Source organism: Sapajus apella, unplaced genomic scaffold, assembly GCF_009761245.1.
Source record: "Sapajus apella isolate SASKATOON/1434 unplaced genomic scaffold, GSC_monkey_1.0 scaffold189, whole genome shotgun sequence".
NCBI lineage: Eukaryota > Metazoa > Chordata > Mammalia > Primates > Cebidae > Sapajus > Sapajus apella.
Genome location: NW_022437129.1, coordinates 698,771 through 718,105, shown reverse-complemented (window position 1 = coordinate 718,105; position 19,335 = coordinate 698,771). Strand labels below are relative to the sequence as shown.

Below are 19,335 nucleotides of genomic sequence, written 5' to 3'. Positions count from 1 at the left end.
TTGAGATGGAGTTTTGCTCTTGCTGCCCAGGCTGGAGTGCAATGGCAGTCTCGGCTTACTGCAACCTCTGCTTCCCAGTTCAAGAGATTCTCCTGCCTCAGCCTCCCAAGTAGCTGGGATTACAGGCATGTGTCACTGCGCCCAGCTAATTTTTTTTTTTTTTTTGAGATGGAGTCTCACTCTGTCTCCCAGGCTGGAGTGCAGTGGCGTGATCTTAGCTCACTGCAACCTCCGCTTCCTGGGTTCAAGCAATTCTTCTGCCTCAGCCTCCCAAGTAGCTGGATTACAGGCATGCGCCCCCATGCCCAGCTGATTTTGCTATTTTGTTGTTGTTGTTTTTTAAGTAGAGACGGGGGTTTTATCAAGTTGGCCAGGCTGGTCTCAAACTCCTGACCTCAGGTGATCCGCCCACCTCCGCCTGCCAAAGTGCTAGGATTACAGGCATGAGCCACTGTGCCCAGCATTTAAAAAAAATTTTTTATTTATTTACTTTTTTTAGAGATGGTGTCTCTCTATGTTGCCCAGGCGGGAGTGCAGTGGCTATTCACAGGCACGATCCCACTACCAATCAGCACCAGAGTTTTGACCTGCTCTGTTTCCGACCTGGGCCGGGTCACCCCTCCTTAGGCAACCTGGTGGTCCCCCACTCCCGGGAGGTCACCATATTGATGCTGAACTTAGCGCGGACGCCTGATCGGCATAGCACACTACAGCCCAGAACTCCTGGACTCAAGCGATCCTCCCACCTCAGCCTCCCCCGAGTAGCTGGGACCACAGGCACGCGCCACCGTGACCGGCTTGCTTTCTTTCTTTTTTTTTTTTTTTGAGACGAAATTTTGCTCTTGTTGCCCAGGCTGGAGTGCAGTGGCATGATCTTGGCCCACTGCAGTCTCCACCTGCTGGGTTCAAGCGATTCTCCTGTCTCAGCCTCCCGAGTACCTGGAACTACAGGTGTGTGCCACCACATCCGGTTAATTTTGTATTTCTAGTACAGATGGGGTTTCGCCATTTTGGACACAATGGTCTTGAACTCCTGACCTCAGGTGATACGCTCACCTCAGCCTCCCAAAGTGCTGGGATTACAGGCATGAGCCACTGCGCCTGGTCTCTAGAAGCTTCTTTTCTCAATAGTTTCTGTAGAAGTTCTGGGCTTGGCTTGACTCATTGGTCTACTGTGAGTCAGGTGCCCATTCCTGAACCAGTCACTGACCAAGGCAAGAAAGCTCTGATTGACTCAGGCTCAGAGGTGGAAGGGAAGAGGAATCAATCACTCCCTTTAGCCTATTCAAATTCCTCCCAACAATTTAGTTTTAGACAGGGTGGCTCATCCCTGTAATCTCAGCACTTTGGATGGGTGGCTGAGGTGGGAGGATCAACTCCAGGAGTTTGAGACCAGCCTGGGCAACATTATGTGACCCTGTCTCTACAGAAAATTATAAAAAATAGCCAGGTGTGGTGTAATCCCAGCTCCTTGGGAATAGGAAGATTGTTTGAGCCTAGGAAATTGAGGATGCAGTGAGCCATGATTGTGCCACTGCACTGTAGCCTGGGTGACAGAACAAGACCCTGTCTCAAAAAAAAAAAAAAAAAAAAAAAAAAAAGGCCAGGCATGGTGGCTTACTCCTGTAATCCAAGCACTTTGGGAGGCCGAGGGACAGATCACCTGAGGTCAGGTGTTCAAGACCAGCCTAGCAGCATGGTGAAACCCTGTCTCTATTCAAAAAAATAGAAGGGGATGAGTGTGGTGGCTCACATCTGTAATCCCAGCACTTTGGGAGGCCAAGGTGGGCAGATTGCCTGGGTTTGGGAGTTCGAGACCAGCCATGGTGAAACCCCATCTCTACTAAAAATACAAAATTAGTCAGGCGTGGTGGTGCATGTCTGTAATCCCAGCTACTTGGGAGACTGAGGCAGGAGAATCGCTTGAACCTGGGAGGCAGAGGTTGCAGTGAGCTGAGATTGCGCCACTGCACTCCAGCCTGGGCAACAAGTGCAAAACGCCATCTCAAAAAAAAAATATATATAGTTTAGCTTTGGAGTTTAGGCTTGGGTTTTCCAGGGTTACTGCTTATCAGCTGTGTGATCTTGGGCAGATGATGGAAGTTTCCTGAGCCTCATCTGTAAAACCCTCAACCTCTTAGGGTTTTTATGAGGAGGAAATGAGATACTCTATGCAAAGCATTTGCACAATGCTCACTACTTTGTTGTCATTGCTGTTATTACTATTTCCTCCTCCAGCACCTGCACTTCCAGGATGTCTGCACAGGTCCTTCCTTCCCCATAAGCTAGAAGGAAACTTCCTCCTGTGAGAGCTCCCGTAGCTCTTTCTCTTGATTGTCAATGCAGCATTTGGTTTCTGCTCATATTCATGCTGTTCAAGCTCATAACTCTTCTGTCCTTATAGACTTCCAGCCCATAGAGGGGAAAGGATGGCTCCATTCATTTCAATGTCCTTAATAAGGGAACCACTGCCAACACCCATCCAGTGCATTTACAGTTTCCAAAGCATTTCCTCCTCTGCCTTTTCACCTGAGCCAGAATGCAATCCTAGGTCATGGGAGGGGTCATTATTCCCACTTCACAGATGGAGAAACTGAGGCCCAGTGACGTGGTCAAGGTCAAGCAGTAAGTCAGTGGACAAGAAGTTAGGTGTTTCTGGATTCCCAACACAAGGTTCTTTTTGTGGGATGAATGGTTTTGAATACAGAGTTCAAACCTTTGGTGAAGACCCCTGGGAGCCTGTTCTGCACCTGTGCCAAGTGATTTTTTCACCCAGATGCAGTCTCTCCCTGTCTCTGCCTGCAAATCTTTCTCTCAAAGTCCCTTCCTGCTTGAAGCCCTCTGTCCCTAACCCCAGACACCCCCCTAGCCTGCACTGCCAGCTCTTTCTCACCTCTCCAAACAGCCCCAATCAGTCTGCCCCATTATGCACCTGGAACCAACCCCCAAAACCCTGCAAGGATGAGAGTGTCTGCTCCAGCCCTGTTCTCCATGGACTGCTTTGGGCACGGATGAAATGTTCAGCTTATCCTGCAAGTTTCTCTGCAAGACTGCTTAGGTGCTCTAGACACGTGGAACCTGGAATTGAATCCTAGCCCTGCCACATGCTGCCTCAGTTTCCTCATCTAAAATGGGAATAGGGATGCTGACGTCAAGGGGTCATCCCAAGGATGAATTGAGAGAGGAATGCTAGGCGGCTGATATGCTTCAAGGAGGGGATCCGGGAAAGAGAAATGACTTTGAGGAATGCAAGAATGTCCCCTCTGACCTTGCACTTGGGTGGTGGTCATCTGGCCTCAGGATACCCTCCCTCACCTCCTAAGCCTGGCCTAATCTAGTGTCCTCCAGCTCACTTCCTGTCCCGTAGGTTAGCTCATCGGCTCTTTATCTGTAACCAGTTCTCTTTTCAAGCTTGCATATTATCTCTGCGGTTACGCACATTCTCTAGCCGGGTGGTGAAGGGAGAACTACGCTCTGCATACAGAAAAGTGGACCTAGGAGGCCAAGCCCCAGCAACTCTCCAAATTTGAATTAATTTCTTTCTTTCTTTCTTTTTCTTTCTTTCTTTTCTTTCTTTCTTTTTTTAAGAGACGGGGTCTCGCTATGTTGCCCAGGCAGGAGTACAGTGGCTATTCACAAGCGCGATCCCACTACTGATCAGCACAGGAGTTTTGACCTGCTCCATTTCCGACCTGGGCTGGTTCACCCCTCCTTAGGCAACCTGGTGGTCCCCCGCTCCCGGGAGGTCACCATATTGATGCCAAACTTAGTGTGGACACCCAACTGGAATAGTGCACTACAGCCCAGAACTCCTGGGCTCGAGCAATCCTCCCACTCCAGCCTCCCGAGTAGCTGGGACTACAGGCACGCGCCACTGCACCCGGCCAAACCTCAACTTCTTATCTGTAAAATGTGAACAGTAAGAATGTGCACCTTGTGGAGTTTTAGTAAGGTTTTAGGCCAGCACTGGTCAGCATGGTAGCATTTAGCTACATATGGCTGTTTACATTTAAATTAATGCAAGTTTAATAAAGTTAAAAAGAATTCAGCCCTTCAGTCTCACTAGCCACATTTCAAGTGCACGCCTCCTGTGTCTCATGGCTATCCTATTGGACAGCACACAGAGAGAACAGTTCCATCGTGGAGGGAAATTCTACTCAACAGTGCTGGTTTAGAAGCATCACACCTGCACTGTGCATCAGCCATGTGTTATAACTCATCTGACGTTGTAAACTCAGGGCAGAAGCACGATTGCAGTGTAAAGTGCTGTTTTCCTTGGAGAGGTAGTAAAGAGGTGAGGCGCACAAGGAATCTTGGACTGGTCGACGGCATCCTCTGGGATGAGGGTGGATCAAGTTCAAAACGGGGAGCTCCAGCTTCTGCTGCAAGGCAGGCACATAGGGCATTGTCTATGCGGCATTTGGTTTCTGCTCATATTCATGCTGTTCATGCTCATAATTCTTCTGTCCTTCCAGACTTCCAGCCCCTAGAGGGGAAAGGTTGGCTCCATTCCTTTCAATGTGAAGAAGGGACACGAAGCAGCTGGAAGTGTGGTTAACTGGAGAGTGTTTCTAGCAACTAGAACTACCAGTGTTTGACTTTTGTTTTTTTTTTTCTTTTTTTATTGACTAAGACAGAGTCTTGCTCTGTCACCTAGGTTGGAGTGCAGTGGCGCGACCTTGGCTCACTGCAACCTCCCTCTCCCAGGTTCAAGTGATGCTCTTGCCTCAGCCTCCCGAATAGCTGGGATTACAGACGTGCGCCACCACGCCCAGTTAATTTTTGTATTTTTAGTAGAGACGGGGTTTCACCATGTTGGCCAGGCTGGTCCTGACCTCCTGACCTCCTAATCTGCCCACCTTGGCCTCCCAAAGTGCTGGGATTACAGGCGTAAGCCACCGTGCCAGCTGTGTTTGACTTTTCAAAGGAAAAGTGGCCACGTGGGTTTGCAAATGTGTTGCAAGCTCTATTTTTATTGTTTTTTATTATTATTTTTTTTTTGCCAGAGGATGGAATTCCGGATCCCAGCTTGTGAGAGCAGTAAGGGATACTTTCATACTTTCATCCCCTGGTTCCTATACAGGGAGGAGGAATCTAAGGCTCAGAGAACTACGGTGACTTACTAAGGTCCCTGAGTGAGTGAGGCCAGAGGAAGACTTCTGAGTATAGCTTCCCTGAAGCCGGAGCTAGGCACAATGTTGATGTCACCCAGGCAACAGGGATGGTGTCCTCTGCCCACCTAGCTAGCCCTGACTCATGCTCCGAGTCCCTGCTGTGAGAGGTCTCTGCTGACTCCCACACTGATTGGAGCAGATTAGTCAGCTTTGAGGGGCAGCCTCCAGTCTGCACCTCAAATTCCGAGAGTCTCATTCGAGGCATTTGGGGTTGTCTCATTTCTGTGCCCAGCACAGGGCTTGGCACACAGGAAGTGCCTTGTGGGTACCCGCCAGTCAAGGGTTTCCGTTTTCGTGTCATTTAGGTATTCCCTTGCCATTCGTGCCTTTAGGTAACCCCTTGAGCAGCCTAAAGAAGCCTATGGACTTCTCCGAGTCGTTTTTCAGTATATTTTATTGATGTGAAATACACGCACGGAAAAGTGCACAAATCCAAAGTGTACTTCCGTGCATCTTCATAAAGTGAACACACTTGTAGCCTAAGAACCCAACCCTACCAGCGCCCGGCAGGCCCTGGCCCCCTTCCAGTCTCGCCTTCCGAGCTAGGTTTTTGAGTGAAACCCGCGGGCCGAGCGAGTTTCAGCTTGACGGGGCGGGGCCCGCGGGAGCTGCCGGGCCATGACTGTGGGGACCGTGGGTGTGCACGGAGTGGAGGGGCCTGAGGGGGCTCAGGGTGCGCGCTTTCGGGAATTAATTTGCCGGGGCTTGTGTGGCGCTCCGGATTGGGGGTTGTTTGGGGGATCGGGCGTTGGCTGCGGAGCGCAGGAGGCTGAGGGGGAGCCACAGGGGCGGGGAGGGGGCGGGGCCCTGAAGGGGTCGCAGGGGCGTGACCGGCGGGCGTGGGGGCGGAGCCTCAGCAGCCTCGGAGGTGGGGCCTGCGGGCGCGCGCACGCGTCCGGCGCGCCCCCTCCCGGCCGCCATGTTGGCTGGTGTGTGGGTGTCAAACCGAGCCAGACGCGGCGGCGGCGGCTCCGCGGGCTCAGGTCGCTCCCGCCTCCTCAGCGCTGCCGGTGGCCGCAGCGGCGCACCCACGCCGGCCCGGAGGAGCACAGGTGAGCCAGAGCCCGTGGGGCTCCGGGGCCAGAGCGGACCCCCGGGGCGCGGACCCTCCCCCCTCCAGAGCGCGGACGCCCACAGAGCACAGGCTCCCACACCTCACTAGCCCCCCCAGAGCATGCATCCTTGCCGTCCCGCTGGTCCCTACCGCAGGCTCTGGGGGTTCTCCTTTCCAACCAGGCCCCGCCCCACGGGCCGGAGCATGGCCCCCTCCCCATCTGGATCCAGCTTTCCGCTGCAAGGATCACCCCCTTACCCGTCCCTATCACCGAGAGCTTCCTTCTGTGTCCCCAGAGTCCAGGACGCCCCTCACTCCCACCTCAGATCCGGAAGCCCCCTTCATCTTGGAACAACCCCGCCCCCCTCCCCAGACCACGTTCCTCCCTTCCCCGGGGCCGGCGCCCCTTCCTCCCGAGCCCAGCGTGGTCTCCCGCTCGCCTCCGTGCAGAGCCCGGCCCGGGCGCACTCCGGGAATCGGGGGAGGGGTCCTTTTCTCTGTCTGGGATCCGGCCCGTCTCACCTTTCCTGGGGGCCTTAGCGGCGCCCCCTTCCGTCCTCGGGGACCAGGTTCCGCACTCCCCAGCCCCCACCCCCACGGAACAGCGGGGACGGGGGCGGAAGAGCCAGGCTCCAGCTGCCTTTTGTTCCGCGTGGGATGGCAGAGACCCACCCGGCCCGGCGGTCCTGCTCGGCTGATCTGGGTGGGTGAATGGGCGCGTGGGGGCTGGCGTCCTCCAGGAGACGCTTCTCTTTCCCTATGGGGCGGCTCCCCAAGAGCCGAGCGCGTTGGGAGGCCGGCCTTTGCTAGAGGAGTCGGTGCCAACAGGTTTTTGTTTGAGACCTGAAGTTTGCCCAGTGGCTTTGCCTGGGGCAGCTTGAGCTCCCTGTGAACCCCCGCAGGAGCTCATGGAAGGCCATTTCTGCGCCCAAGGACTCCGTCTGTACGACTCCTTCACTGTTGTGCTGCCCTGGGGACGTATCTAAAACCTGCGCTTTAAGAGCGGAGAGGGTTTAATCATCATTAGGGTTCAGATGAGGGAAACTGACGCCCAGAAATGCAGTAATTTGCCCAAGGTCACGCAGCGATATTGTGTGAGTGCAGAACTAACTGGAAGCTATTCCAGGGCTCTGTTTGCCACATTTAATAACTTTTTTTTAAGGGAGATGTTCAGGACCCTACCTTCCTCTTTATTTTTAACATTCACACAAGAAAGTGGGCAGGAAAATATGAGAAGGAATGAGTTCTTCTTTTTCACCTCCAGAAAATACCCGGTAAAAGAAGGGATTGGAACAGGGGGTTAAAATGATGGGGAAAGGTGAATCTTAAGAATCCAAGCTTCCTCTCATTATGTAATGTGATGAAGATTTGGCAGAAAACGTGCGTCTTGTAGCTCTAGATACAGAATGCTAAGTACTGACAAAATCTGATGCTGAATCTGGCACAGCAGTGATTGAGTTAGCACTGATAATTAAGTTTTCATCTGTATTTAAATGAACATCAAAAGGGACTACAATTTGCTTCTGAATGGTACTGAATTTGTTTTTGGGACATGTGATTGTGTTGGGGAAGCCCACCTAGACCTTTAAATCTTTTATTATTATTATTATTATTATTATTTTTTTTTTTTTCGAGACGGAGTTTCACTCATGTTACCCAGGCTGGAGTGCAATGGCGCGATCTCGGCTCACCGCAACCTCCGCCTCCTGGGTTCAGGCAATTCTCCTGCCTCAACCTCCTGAGTAGCTGGGATTACAGGCACGCACCACCATGCCCAGCTAATTTTTTTGTATTTTTAGTAGAGACGGGGTTTCACCATGTTGACCAGGATGGTCTCGATCTCTTGACCTCGTGATCCACCCGCCTCGGCCTCCCAAAGTGCTGGGATTACAGGCTTGAGCCACCGCGCCCGGCCAGCTTATTATTATTTTTTTGATTCGGAGTCTCACTCTGCCACCCAGGCTGGAGTGCAGTGGCACAATCTCAGCTCATTGCAACCTCTGCCTCTTGGGTTCAAGTGATTTTCCTGCCTCAGCCTCCGGAGTAGCTGGGATTACAGGCACACGCCACCACACCCAGCTAATTTTTGTGTGTTTAGTAAAGACATACATACATACACACATACATAGTTTTTCACCATGTTGGCCAGGTGGGTCTCGAACTCCTGCCCTCAGGTGATCTGCCCCCCTCAGCCTCCCAAAGTGCTGGTATTACAGGTGTGAGGCACGGCGCCCGGCCTAAATCTTTATCTGTATTTTTACTTTTACGTTTTGGAAGCTTATTTGTTTCCCTAGTTTTTAAATTGGGCTAGTCATTTTTCCCAGTCTCACTAGACAATTCTTTTGTAAGCATGGAATGACATACAGATTACTAAAGACTTTGGGAAAGTGTAAATTACTATAAGGCATGATTCAGGACTGCGTCCCACAAGTCCCTGACTCGGAGCCAGTTTGGATTGCCTTGTGGGATGTACTAAGTTCCCCCGGTTTACAGAGGCTTTTTGCCTCTCTAAAGCCTGAGCTGGCCAGATGGAGAGCTCTGTGGAAAACTCTTCAGCAGTGTGCCAAGCACTTGAGGTGTGAAGAAATGTAAAACTTTCAAGTGATAATATCTAGCATTGTGTATGCAGCCTTGAAAAATGACCCAACCTTTGTAGAAATTCTATGTATTTTTAACCCTCTTCCATGACGAGCAGAGATTTCTGGAGAATTGGGATTCTGATAAGAGTCCTGCAAAAGTTGAAAAGCTTTTGGGACTCTGATTTATTTTAAAAGTTTGGCTTTTCCTGAACTTAAAAGAAGGACAGTTTTTTTGCAGGGAACTTTAGTTAGGAGGAGTGGCAGCTTTCAGTTGTGAACTGAAGTACTAAGAGATGTTTATGCATGCAATTGTCCCTGTCATACTTTTGGAAAGTATATTAAACTTTTCTAAGCTTTCTGGCAATTCTCACTGTTTCCCATAACCTTCCTGTCTGGCTTAAAGGGTGTGAAGGACCACGATTGTTGTCATTTTATGGCATGTGTACCCGGTGACCCTGAGCCTTGGAGAAGTCCAAGGGCTTGGATTTGGGGATTTTTTTTTTTTTTTTTTTTTTTGAGATAGAGTCTTACACTGTTACCCGGGCTAGAGTGCAGTCCTGTGATCTTGGCTCACTGCAATCTCTGCCTCCTGGGTTCAAGCGATTCTCCTGCCTCATCCTCCTGAGTAGCTGGGACTACAGGCGTGTGCCACCATGCCTGGCTGATTTTTGTATTTTTAGTAGAGACAGGGTTTCACCATATTGGCCAGGCTTGTCTCGAACTATTGACCTCAAATGATCCGCCTATCTTGGCCTCCCAAAGTGCTGGGATTACAGGCATGAGTCACTGTGCCCGTCCTGGGATTTGGGGAAGTTGAGGCTTGAAAAGATGTGAGGAATTATCTAGTTTGTATCCCCTTTTTGTCTGCTGGACTTTTAACTCATGTGTTTGGTGTCAACAGACCTCTTCTGTCAATACTTTGCCGGCTAGCACCCCTGATGTTTGGCCCTTTTTTTTCTCCTCTGTCCTGCCTTCACTACCCCACGCAGTCTTTTGGTGCACTTACGACATCTTGTGTGTATCTGGGGCTCGTGTGACACTGTGACATCTTTGAGGCCAGTGGTCACTCTGTCTTTACTTCTACAGTAACAGGCTCAGTCTCTGATAGAAGGTAGGTGCTCAGTAAAGGTCTGTCATCAGTAGTCCTTGAGGCAGGGGAGCACATTTTTATGGCTCCATTACTGCAGGCTCGACTGTTCTGTCACACTGTTGCAGAAATCACTGCTGTTGGTCCAGTAATTGTGTGTCAGTTGTGTAGGTTTATCCACCTCATCTGCAGGTGAAGAAACTGAGGCCCAGGGAGCTTAAGTTACATGCTGGAGGTTGCACAGCCAATAAGTGATTTGAACAGATCTGTTGGACTCCAAAATTTTGTTATACCCACTATCTATTCTGAGGACCAAGTCTCAAGGGGATGAAGAGACATACTGCAAGTTAACAGTGGACTGAGGGACGTGGAGTGATGTGATTAAGGTGGTTGAGGATGGGAAGCGCATTTATTTTTGTTTTTTGTCAGATGCATTGTGAAATGATTCAAAGTGACATCTGTGTAATTTCCATGCCTGGGTCCCTTCTACTCCACCGGCCCCTGTAGAAGGCCCCACAAAATAATACATACTTATTTAAATTATAGGATAAATTTGTGGTCTGAAAATCACCACCAAGTTTATTTAGAAGGTTGGGAGTTGCGGCCGGGTGCAGTGGCTCACGCCTGTAATCCCAGCACTTTGGAAGGCCAAGGAGGGTGGATCACAAGGTCAAGAGATCGAGACCATCCTGGCCAACATGATGAAACCCCTTCTCTACTAAAAATACAAAAATTAGCCGGGTATTTGGCACGCGCCTGTAGTCCCAGCTACTTGGGAGGTTGAGGTGGAAGAATCGCTTGAACCCGGGAGGCGGTGGTTGCGTTGAGCCGAGACTGCGCCATTGGGCTCCAGCCTGGTAAGTCTCCGCCTCAAAAAAGAAAAAAAAAAGGTTGGGAGTTGGAAGTGATGAGATTTCTGGCTCTTTCCTAACCTTAGAACCTTTGAAAACACTGTGGTTTGAATGTCAATAATTAATGGATTATTTTAGCTGAAAGACATTAGATTCGGGGTTTGATTAAAAAAGAAAAAAAAGCCTAGGCCGACCGTGGTGGCTTATGGTTGTAATCCCAGTATTTCAGGAGGCTGAGGCGGGTGGATCAATTGAGGCCTAGAGCTTGAGGCCAGCCTGGCCAATGTGGCAAAACCCCATCTCCACCAAAAAATACAAAAATCAGCCAGCCATAGTGGCATGCATCTGTAGTCCCAGCTACTCAGGAGGCTGAGGCAGGAGAATCACTTGAGCCTGGGAAGGTGAGGTTGAAGGGAGCCTCCAGTCTGGGTGACAGAGTGAGACTTTCTCAAAAAAAAAAAAAAAAAAAAAAAGCCTGCCTTCTTTTGAACCAGATCTGCAACATTGTTAAAATGCTCCCTGTGTATGCATTGGATTCTTTCTGGTGACTCATTCCCCTGGTACCTGGGTGCTGGAGCCTCCTTTGTTCCTGGGCACAGAAAGTCCTTTTCCTGATTCTGTTTCATGTTGGTCCTGGTCTTCGCAGAGTGTGCTTTACTTTCAAGCCCTCTAGAGACTGAACAGGTAACTTAATTCTTTCTGTTCAAGGCAATACAGGGAACTGGACGTGCAAAGGGCTGTAAATAAAGGGACTCCCTGTCTTCTCTTCATGGTAACCCTGTTGCTACATAGGACAGGGAAAAGTAGGCTCGTCCTGTGGGATGGCTGATCATTTAGGGCTCATGCATGATGTGGATTTAAAAGCATTTATAATTAATCACTTCTGAGTGCAGGCTTCAATCTTCCTCTCGGTCCCATCCCTTTTAGGTAGTTGCACTTTGCAGCAGCTCAGTATCTGAAAATACCAATGGTACAGACAATTTGGCTTCAAAGGTCGTGTGGCAGATAGCTTTGGAATAAAGTGTGGGTACTAATGGGCCTCCTGGCAGGATGGCTTTGGGCACTTGAATCACTGAGCTTTGGCTTCCTCATTTCTAAAGTGGGGCTTGTAATCACTACTTCATGGCATAGACAAGCCCTGTTTCTCAAACTCCATTGTGCAGCAGAAGCACCCAGAGGGCTTGCTGAACATATGGCTGGAGCTTCACCCCGTTGTTTCTGATTAGGGAGGGGAGGCCTGAGAATGTGCCTTTTTTTTTTTTTTTTTTGAGATGGAGTCTTGCTGTTTCGCCAGGCTAGAGCGCAGTGGCACAATTTCGGCTCACTGCAACTTCCGTCTCCCGGGTTCAAACAATTCCCCTGCCTCAGTCTCCTGAGTAGCTGGGACTACAGGCGAGTGCCACCATGCCCGGCTAATTCTTTTGTATTTTAGTAGAAATGGGGTTTCACCATGGCCAGGATGATCTTGATCTCCTGACCTTGTGATCCCCCTGCCTCGGCCTCCCAAAGTGCTGGGATTATAGGCATGAGCCACCGTGCTTGGCCTTTTTTTTTTTTTTTTTTTTCTTTTTTTTTAGACAGAGTCTTGCTCTGTTGCCCAAGCTAGAGTGCAGTGGCACAGTCTTGGCTCACTGCAACCTCCGCCTCCCAGGTTAAAGCAATTTTCCTGCCTCAGCCTCCTGAGTAGCTGAGATTACAGGTGTGTGCCACCATGCCTGGCTAATTTTTTATATTTTTAGTACAGATGGGGTTTCATCATGTTGGCCAGACTGGTTTCAAACTCCTGACCTCAAGTGATCCGCCCACCTCGGCCTCCCAAAGTGCCAGGATTATGAGTGTGAGCCACCAAATCTGGCAGAGATTGTGTATTTTTAGCCAGCCTTTACATGCTACTCATAGTGCCGGTGTAGGGACCAAATTTGGGAACCTTGGCTCAGAGGACTGAATAAGAGGGTGTGTAAGGTGTCTAGCACCTGCTGGCTGTGCAGTGGGAACTCAGAAATGACACTGAAATGTTTCTAAATATTGCTCCGAATATGCTGGATGGCATGATATTTGGAAAGGAAATTTGGGTTCTCAAAGAGTGTTTTCACTGAATTCTTTCGTGATTGTAATTTGGACTGTGGTCGCAGGGATTATCACTATGTGGATTAATTGAGATGCTTTCCTTAATGAAGGGGACAGGAGATGTCAGTGTCTTTCAAAAAGGCTGTAAATGTTGGATTCTCTTGAAAAAGCAGGTTCATTCTGATACATCGTGCAAGAAGTTTGCTGTCTAGGCTTTTTAGAATTGTAAGTTGGGTCTGGGTGTGGTGGCTCATGCCTGTAATCCCAGCACTTTGAGAGGCTGAGAGGCTGGTGGATCACTGGAGGCCAGGAGTTGGAGACCAGCCTGGCCAACATGGCGAAACCCAATCTCTACTAAAAATACAAAAATGAGCCAGGTGTGGTGGTGTGGGCCTGTAGTCCCAACTACTAGGGAGGCTGAGGCACAAGAATTGCTTGAACCCGGGAGGCAGAGGTTGCAGTGAGCTGAGATTGTGCCACTATGCTTCAGCCTGGGTAAGGAGTGTGACTCTTCTCAAAAAAAAAAAAATTGTAACTTGGAAAGATTGAGGGAGTAATGTTGGTGGATCCTACTAGACTTGCACAGGGCTGTTTGGGATGGACCACTGGTGTTAATGGAAGTTGCTTCTCCTCCCTCCCACAATTCAGATTTAATCCTCTTTCATGTTTACAGTTCACAGTTCAAATATTTTTTCTCCAGCTTGTCCATTAAAACCCGACTGTGCAGGGAGGTGTGTATGAGCCCAGATGGCTTTTGAATAGTTCCTGTGTGCCAGGCCTTACGTTACTGATTCTATGCACTGTGTTTAATTTTCATGGTGGTCCTGCAAGGCCTGTCACCATTTCTCTTTTTTGCATTTTAGAAAACTAAGAGGAGTTCAGTAACCTGCCCCAGGCCACACAGCTAGTAAGTGCCCCAGCTGGTATTTGCGGCCACCGGTGTCAAACTCAGAACTGCTTTATTTATATGACCTCATCTGCAGCTGTGCCAGGTGTGCCCATTACCTCACTGTATCCTCACAACAGCCCCGAGAGGCAGGCTGAGCAAGCTGGTATTGGGAAGAGGCAAGCTTGGTCACGGGCACCCAGCCAGTGGCTGGCTGGACCTGAATTCAGTCCCACGCCTGTCTGATTTTGGAGCTTTATGAAGTTGTTTCTATGACAACACCTCACCTCTCTGTCAGGCTGAGCTGCCTGGATATGTACAACAGGGATCTAGGGCTACCCCAGCTGGCTTGACCCCAAGGAAGTCTGTGTAGGCTGGTAAGGGTTTTTGTGTTTGCAAAGCTGTGTTAAAGTAGTTGGCCAAATCACTCTTTGAGTGAAGGGGACATTTCTTTTTACTCTGTGATCCTGCAGCTCTGCATGCTGGTATGAGTACTAAGGACTGAGAATCCTCTATTAAATGCTATTGCTGGGAGGCTGAGGTGGGTGGATCACCTGAGGTCAGGAGTTCGAGACCAGCCTGACTAACATGGTAAAACCCCATCTCTACTAAAAATACAAAATCAGCTGGGTGTGGTGGTGCACCCCTGTAGTCCCAGCTACTCAGGAGGCAGCATCAGGAGAATCGCTTTAACTCAGGAGGCAGAAGTTACAGTGAGCCAAAATCACATCACCGTACTCCAGCCTGGGTAACAGTGTCTCACCAAAAACAAAAAGGGGGGGAGTTTCAAATTCATATGAAATTTGGTAGGCAGTTTTTTTTTTTGGGGGGGGGAGATAGGGTCTTGCTTTGTTGGCCAGGCTGGAGTGCAGTGGCACCATCTCAGCTCACTGCAACCTTCACCTTCCCAGGTTTAAGTGATTCTCCTGCCTCAGCCTCTCGAGTAGCTGGGACTAGAGGTGTGTGCCACCACACCCGACTAATTTTAGGATTTTTAGTAAAGACAGCCAGGATGGTCTCGATCTCTTGACCTTGTGATCCACCTGCCTCTGCCTCCCAAAGTGCTGGGATTACAGGCATGAGCCATTGTACCAGCCAGAATTTGGCAGTCTTAAAAAGTTACATGTAAAGTATCTCCTTCCCCATCAGGCAGTTAACACCTGGGTTCTAGCCAATGGATATTTTCTCCTGGTCTTGCAACCTCCAGGGTGGGAAGGCTCGGGTGTGAATACTTTCCCAAGGTTTGAGCACTGCTTGCAGCTCCCCAGCCAAGGAATGGTAAACAGCTATGTGTTGGTGCCTGCCCTGCACTTGTGGGAGGCCCTGGAGGCTTGGACTTGAGTTTGTTTTCTGAATGCTTTAAGACTCTGAGATGAATAAATCAATGTGAGCAAAAAGTTGTACTAAGAGCTCCCCCCCCCCACCAAAAAAAAGTCCTCACAATAAAGGGATATGGATAGGTTACAGCGGTCACTTTTTTTTTTTTCCCCCAAAAGCAAATCCCTGTGTGCCTTTTTGATACTCAGAGCTGTCCTGGGGTATAATGACTATACTATGGATGACAAAATTTGGGAAACATCTGATTGGAGAAAGAATTTGTCACTTTATGAGAAGTAGCTGGGAGATGTGGAAGTATAAGTATTTCAAGGACAGTTTTATGACTGAGGCCAGTGTCAACCTGAAAAATGCGGAACATGATCTAGAGGCGAATAATGGATATAAATGAAATGCCACCAAGAACTTAGTCTAATTGAGAAGACAAAGTTAATATTTGTGAGACAGAGACTAGCAGTTTGTTGAGCCATGATTTTGATTCTTTGTCGGGATGAAGAATGGAGAAAAAATCAGCAAGAGTCAGGGAGGGCATCAGGAGAAGATAGGATTTGAGCCGGACTTTGAAGAGCAAGGAACAGTATCCCTAAGTGGAAGGCAGATGGGAAGGTATTTTGGATCTCGGGAGCAGCAGGAGTTAAAGCTTGAGATGGCATGGGTAGGTGCCATGAGTGTGCGCAGGGTCTTGCAGCGGGTGCCACCTCAAGTGTTGGGAAAGGGGGTCCCTGGCAGTGGCCTGTGGAGTAATCTCTGTGGGTGGGGCCTGTCCCAGACTGGGTTCCTGAGACTGGCTAGATAGCAGTTCTAGAGATGGAGGGTAAAGAGAAGCTGGAGTTGAGTTCTGTTTGGGGAGAAGAGGGAGCTTCAACTCTGGCTGGGAAGTTTGGATTTGACACTCTGGAAGCCTGTAAATCATGTGGCCTGGAAAGCTAAAAAAAAATGCCCATGTTGGGGCCCCACCCTGGACCAATCAAGGGGAAAGCCAGTAATTTTTAGAAGTGCCCCCAGACAATTCTCATAGTGTGTGTGGGTTGAGAAGCTGAGCTGTGTGCTCAGAGGAGCCTCTGGGAGTGTCAGGGATTGGAAGGGGAGAATTAGAGCCAGATGCAGCCTTTGAAGTAATGTGGTGTGGGGACTGGGTTCCTGAGCTGTTGTAGAATGACTGTGGATGGGCTCGTGGAATCAGGACTGGAGAGGAACTGGCAGGAATGATCACCCTGGCTGAAGTACGCCTGTAAGCTACCTTGGAAAAGAAGGACAGCTTAGCAGAAAGTTTAAACAGGAGACGGGCAGAAGAGACTGTGATCCACCGATTTGGCAAGCCTCCTTTCAACCTGCATTTTAGCCACAGAGCAGGCACAGCAGGTTCTTATCTGTTCTCTCACGCTTGCTAGCCAAGTTCCTCCCCACACCCTAAATTGTAATGACTGCAGCAGACAGTACTTGTAAAATTTTAAATTACATTTCTTTAATTTTACTAAAGATAGTTATAATGTAGAGTTACTAATTTAGATAGATTCTTATTAGTCAAAGTCTAGAAGTGAGGTTTTACATAGTACAGTTAATGCATGTCACAATATCATTGTAATATATGGTATTTCAGTCAGAAAATGAGTTTATAGTCCACTTCATTTATTCTTTTTTTTTTTTTTTGAGACGGAGTTTCGCTCTTGTTACCCAGGCTGGAGTGCAATGGCATGATCTCGGCTCACCGCAACCTCCACCTCCTGGGTTCAAGCAGTTCTCCTGCCTCAGCCTCCCGAGTAGCTGGGACTACAGGCGTGTGCCACCTTGCCCAGCTAATTTTTTGTATTTTTAGTAGAGACGGGGTTTCACCATGTTGACCAGGATGGTCTCGATCTCTTGACCTTGTGATCCACCCCCAAAGTGCTGGGATTGCAGGCGTGAGCCACTGCGCCCGGCCCAGAATATATAGTATTTTTCATTTTTTATGTCAAGCATGTTTGGAATTGCTCATTAAGGTATTATAATATTTTCTTTCAAATTATTGTTTTTTTTTTTTTGAGACAGAGTTTCGCTCTTGTTACCCAGGCTGGAGTGCAATGGCGCGATCTCGGCTCACCGCAACCTCCGCCTCCTGGGTTCAGGCAATTCTCCTGCCTCAGCCTCCTGAGTAGCTGGGATTACAGGCACACACCACCATGCCCAGCTAATTTTTTGTATTTTTAGTAGAGACGGGGTTTCACCATGTTGACCAGGATGGTCTCGATCTCTTGACCTTGTGATCCACCCGCCTCGGCCTCCCAAAGTGCTGGGATTACAGGCTTGAGCCACCGCGCCCGGCCTTCATTTATTCTTAATGCTTATTGAGCACATATGTATTATGTGCTATTGGCTGAGAAGACATGAGTGAATAAGATGTAAGGTCCTCTTTCCAAAATAGCTTTTCATCTGCAGATGGTGGCTCTTGCCTCAGTAACAAGTAATATTAGCTTTGGGAGATAGCTTGGGGAGGGAAGTTTAGAAAGTGGGGTCAAACACTGGGAATGGAACCTGGGAACCAGAGAAGGCTTCGAGGAAATAGTATGTAAGTCGAGTCTTGAAGAAAAAGTGGGAGTTTCTGGGGACAGAGATGAGAGGATCCTTGGCTGAGGGAGCTGCGTTATGCAGACGGCTGAGCTGAGCAAGGAAGGCACAGAGGAGGAAGAGCTGGACATGTGGCCGAGGCTCAGCTGCCTGCTGACCAGGCCATCCAGGCAGGATAGGCAAGAGCTTGGTGAGGCTTGGTCATGGGCTGTGGTTTTCACATAGCATTTTGGCTGTGAGTGGGCAGGGCTGTGGGCCTTCCACCGCACCTGTAATCAGAATATCTCTGCGCTGGTGAAAGTGAGGAGCTAAAAAGAGCCCACTTGACAAGTGTTCCTCTGCTGTTGAAGAACAACCAAAGTTATTTGGAGCTGTGGTGAGCAAGCTGGTACCCTGAAGGTGGCTGGAAGGGAGAGACTGGGGGCTTCTTCCAGGACCTGAAGAGCCCTCACTTTTTTCTGTTTTCATCTTCATGAGATGTGACTAAACAGTCCCTTGGGAATAGAACTCCTTTCAGTTAAGCAGCTCTGTTTTCCAGAAATCCCTGGATAATTTTATGACCATGTGGTAAAAGTAAGGGACCTTGCATGAACTTGGGATGAATTTCAGAGAGCTGCTGTGTGCTAGGCTCTGTGCTGGGCACCCAGGAAATGGTCCTCACCCTTGACTCTGCTTAAAGCAGTCTGGACTAGAAAAGTGGTCCTTGGGTGGATTGAGCTCACAGATGTGTTTTGTTTGTGCCTCTTTCTAAACATTAAAATTGGTTGCTCTGTCCGTTTCTTGTGGCTGCTGTGACCAATTGCCACAAATGCAGTGACTTAAAACAACACAGTTGTATAGGCAGGAAGTCCAACACAGGTCGTCGTCTTCAGTGGGCTGAGATCGTGGTGTAGTTTGGGCTGGCTCCTGTTGGCGGCTCTAGGGGAGAACCCGTTTCCCTGCTTTTCTAGCTTCTTGAGGCCTTCTGTGTTCCTTGGCTCGTGCTCCTGCCATTATTATTATTATTATTTTTAATTGATTTTAGGTCTTGGGGCACATGTGAAGAATATGCAAGATTGTTGCATAGGCACACACATGGCAGCGTGATTTGCTGCCTTCTTCCCCTTCACCTATATCTGGCATTTCTCCCCTATCTCTCCCCAAACACCCCCCCGCCCCCTGCCCCAGCTAAAGCCAGCTGTGGCTTTCCAGTCTTTCCCACATGGTTTCCCTCTGACCCTGACTCTTCTGCCTCCCATTTCCACTTTTAAGGATCCTTGTGATTACATTGGGCACACTGAATAATCCAGGATTCTCTTTTTTTTTTTTTTTTTGAGATGGAATCTCGCTCTGTCACCGAGGCTGGAGTGCACCGTCTTGGCTCACTGCAACCTCTGCCTCCTGGGTTCAAGGGATTCTCATGCCTCAGCCTCCTGAGTAGCTGGGATTACAGGCGTGTGCCACCATGCCCAGCTAATTTTTGTATTTTTAGTAGAGATGGGGTTTTTACCATGTTGGCTAGGCTGGTCTTGAGCTCCTGACCTCAACTGATCTGCCTGTCTCGGCCTGCCAAAGTGCTGGGATTACAGGCATGAACCCCTGTGCCCTGCCTAGAAACTTAAATTCCAACTGCTACCTTAATTCTCCTTTGCCACAAAACCTAACATATTCACAGGTTCTGGGATTAAGATGTGGGTATCTTTGGGAGGCCACTCTTTGCTGATCATAGTTGCCAACATGAAAATCAGGAGATCTTACATAGCCTTCTAGTCTTGTAGC

The 19,335-nt window shown here is 49.1% G+C and overlaps 1 protein-coding gene across 3 annotated transcripts in view; it reads left to right on the top strand.

The window, feature by feature from the left end:
- Positions 1–6,038: 6,038 nt before the first annotated feature.
- Positions 6,039–19,335, top strand: part of EPN2 (epsin 2) — a 94,951-nt gene continuing 81,654 nt past the window's right edge. For 2 of the 3 annotated variants that reach the window (XM_032269174.1, XM_032269171.1), the window contains exon 1: positions 6,039–6,226. Coding sequence is in view for 1 of the 3 variants with exons in the window: in XM_032269175.1 (XP_032125066.1) it covers positions 6,094–6,226 (133 nt within the window). In the remaining 2 variants the exon portion in view is untranslated. The remainder of the gene's footprint in view (positions 6,227–19,335) is intronic. The other variant, XM_032269175.1, reaches the window with a different exon arrangement.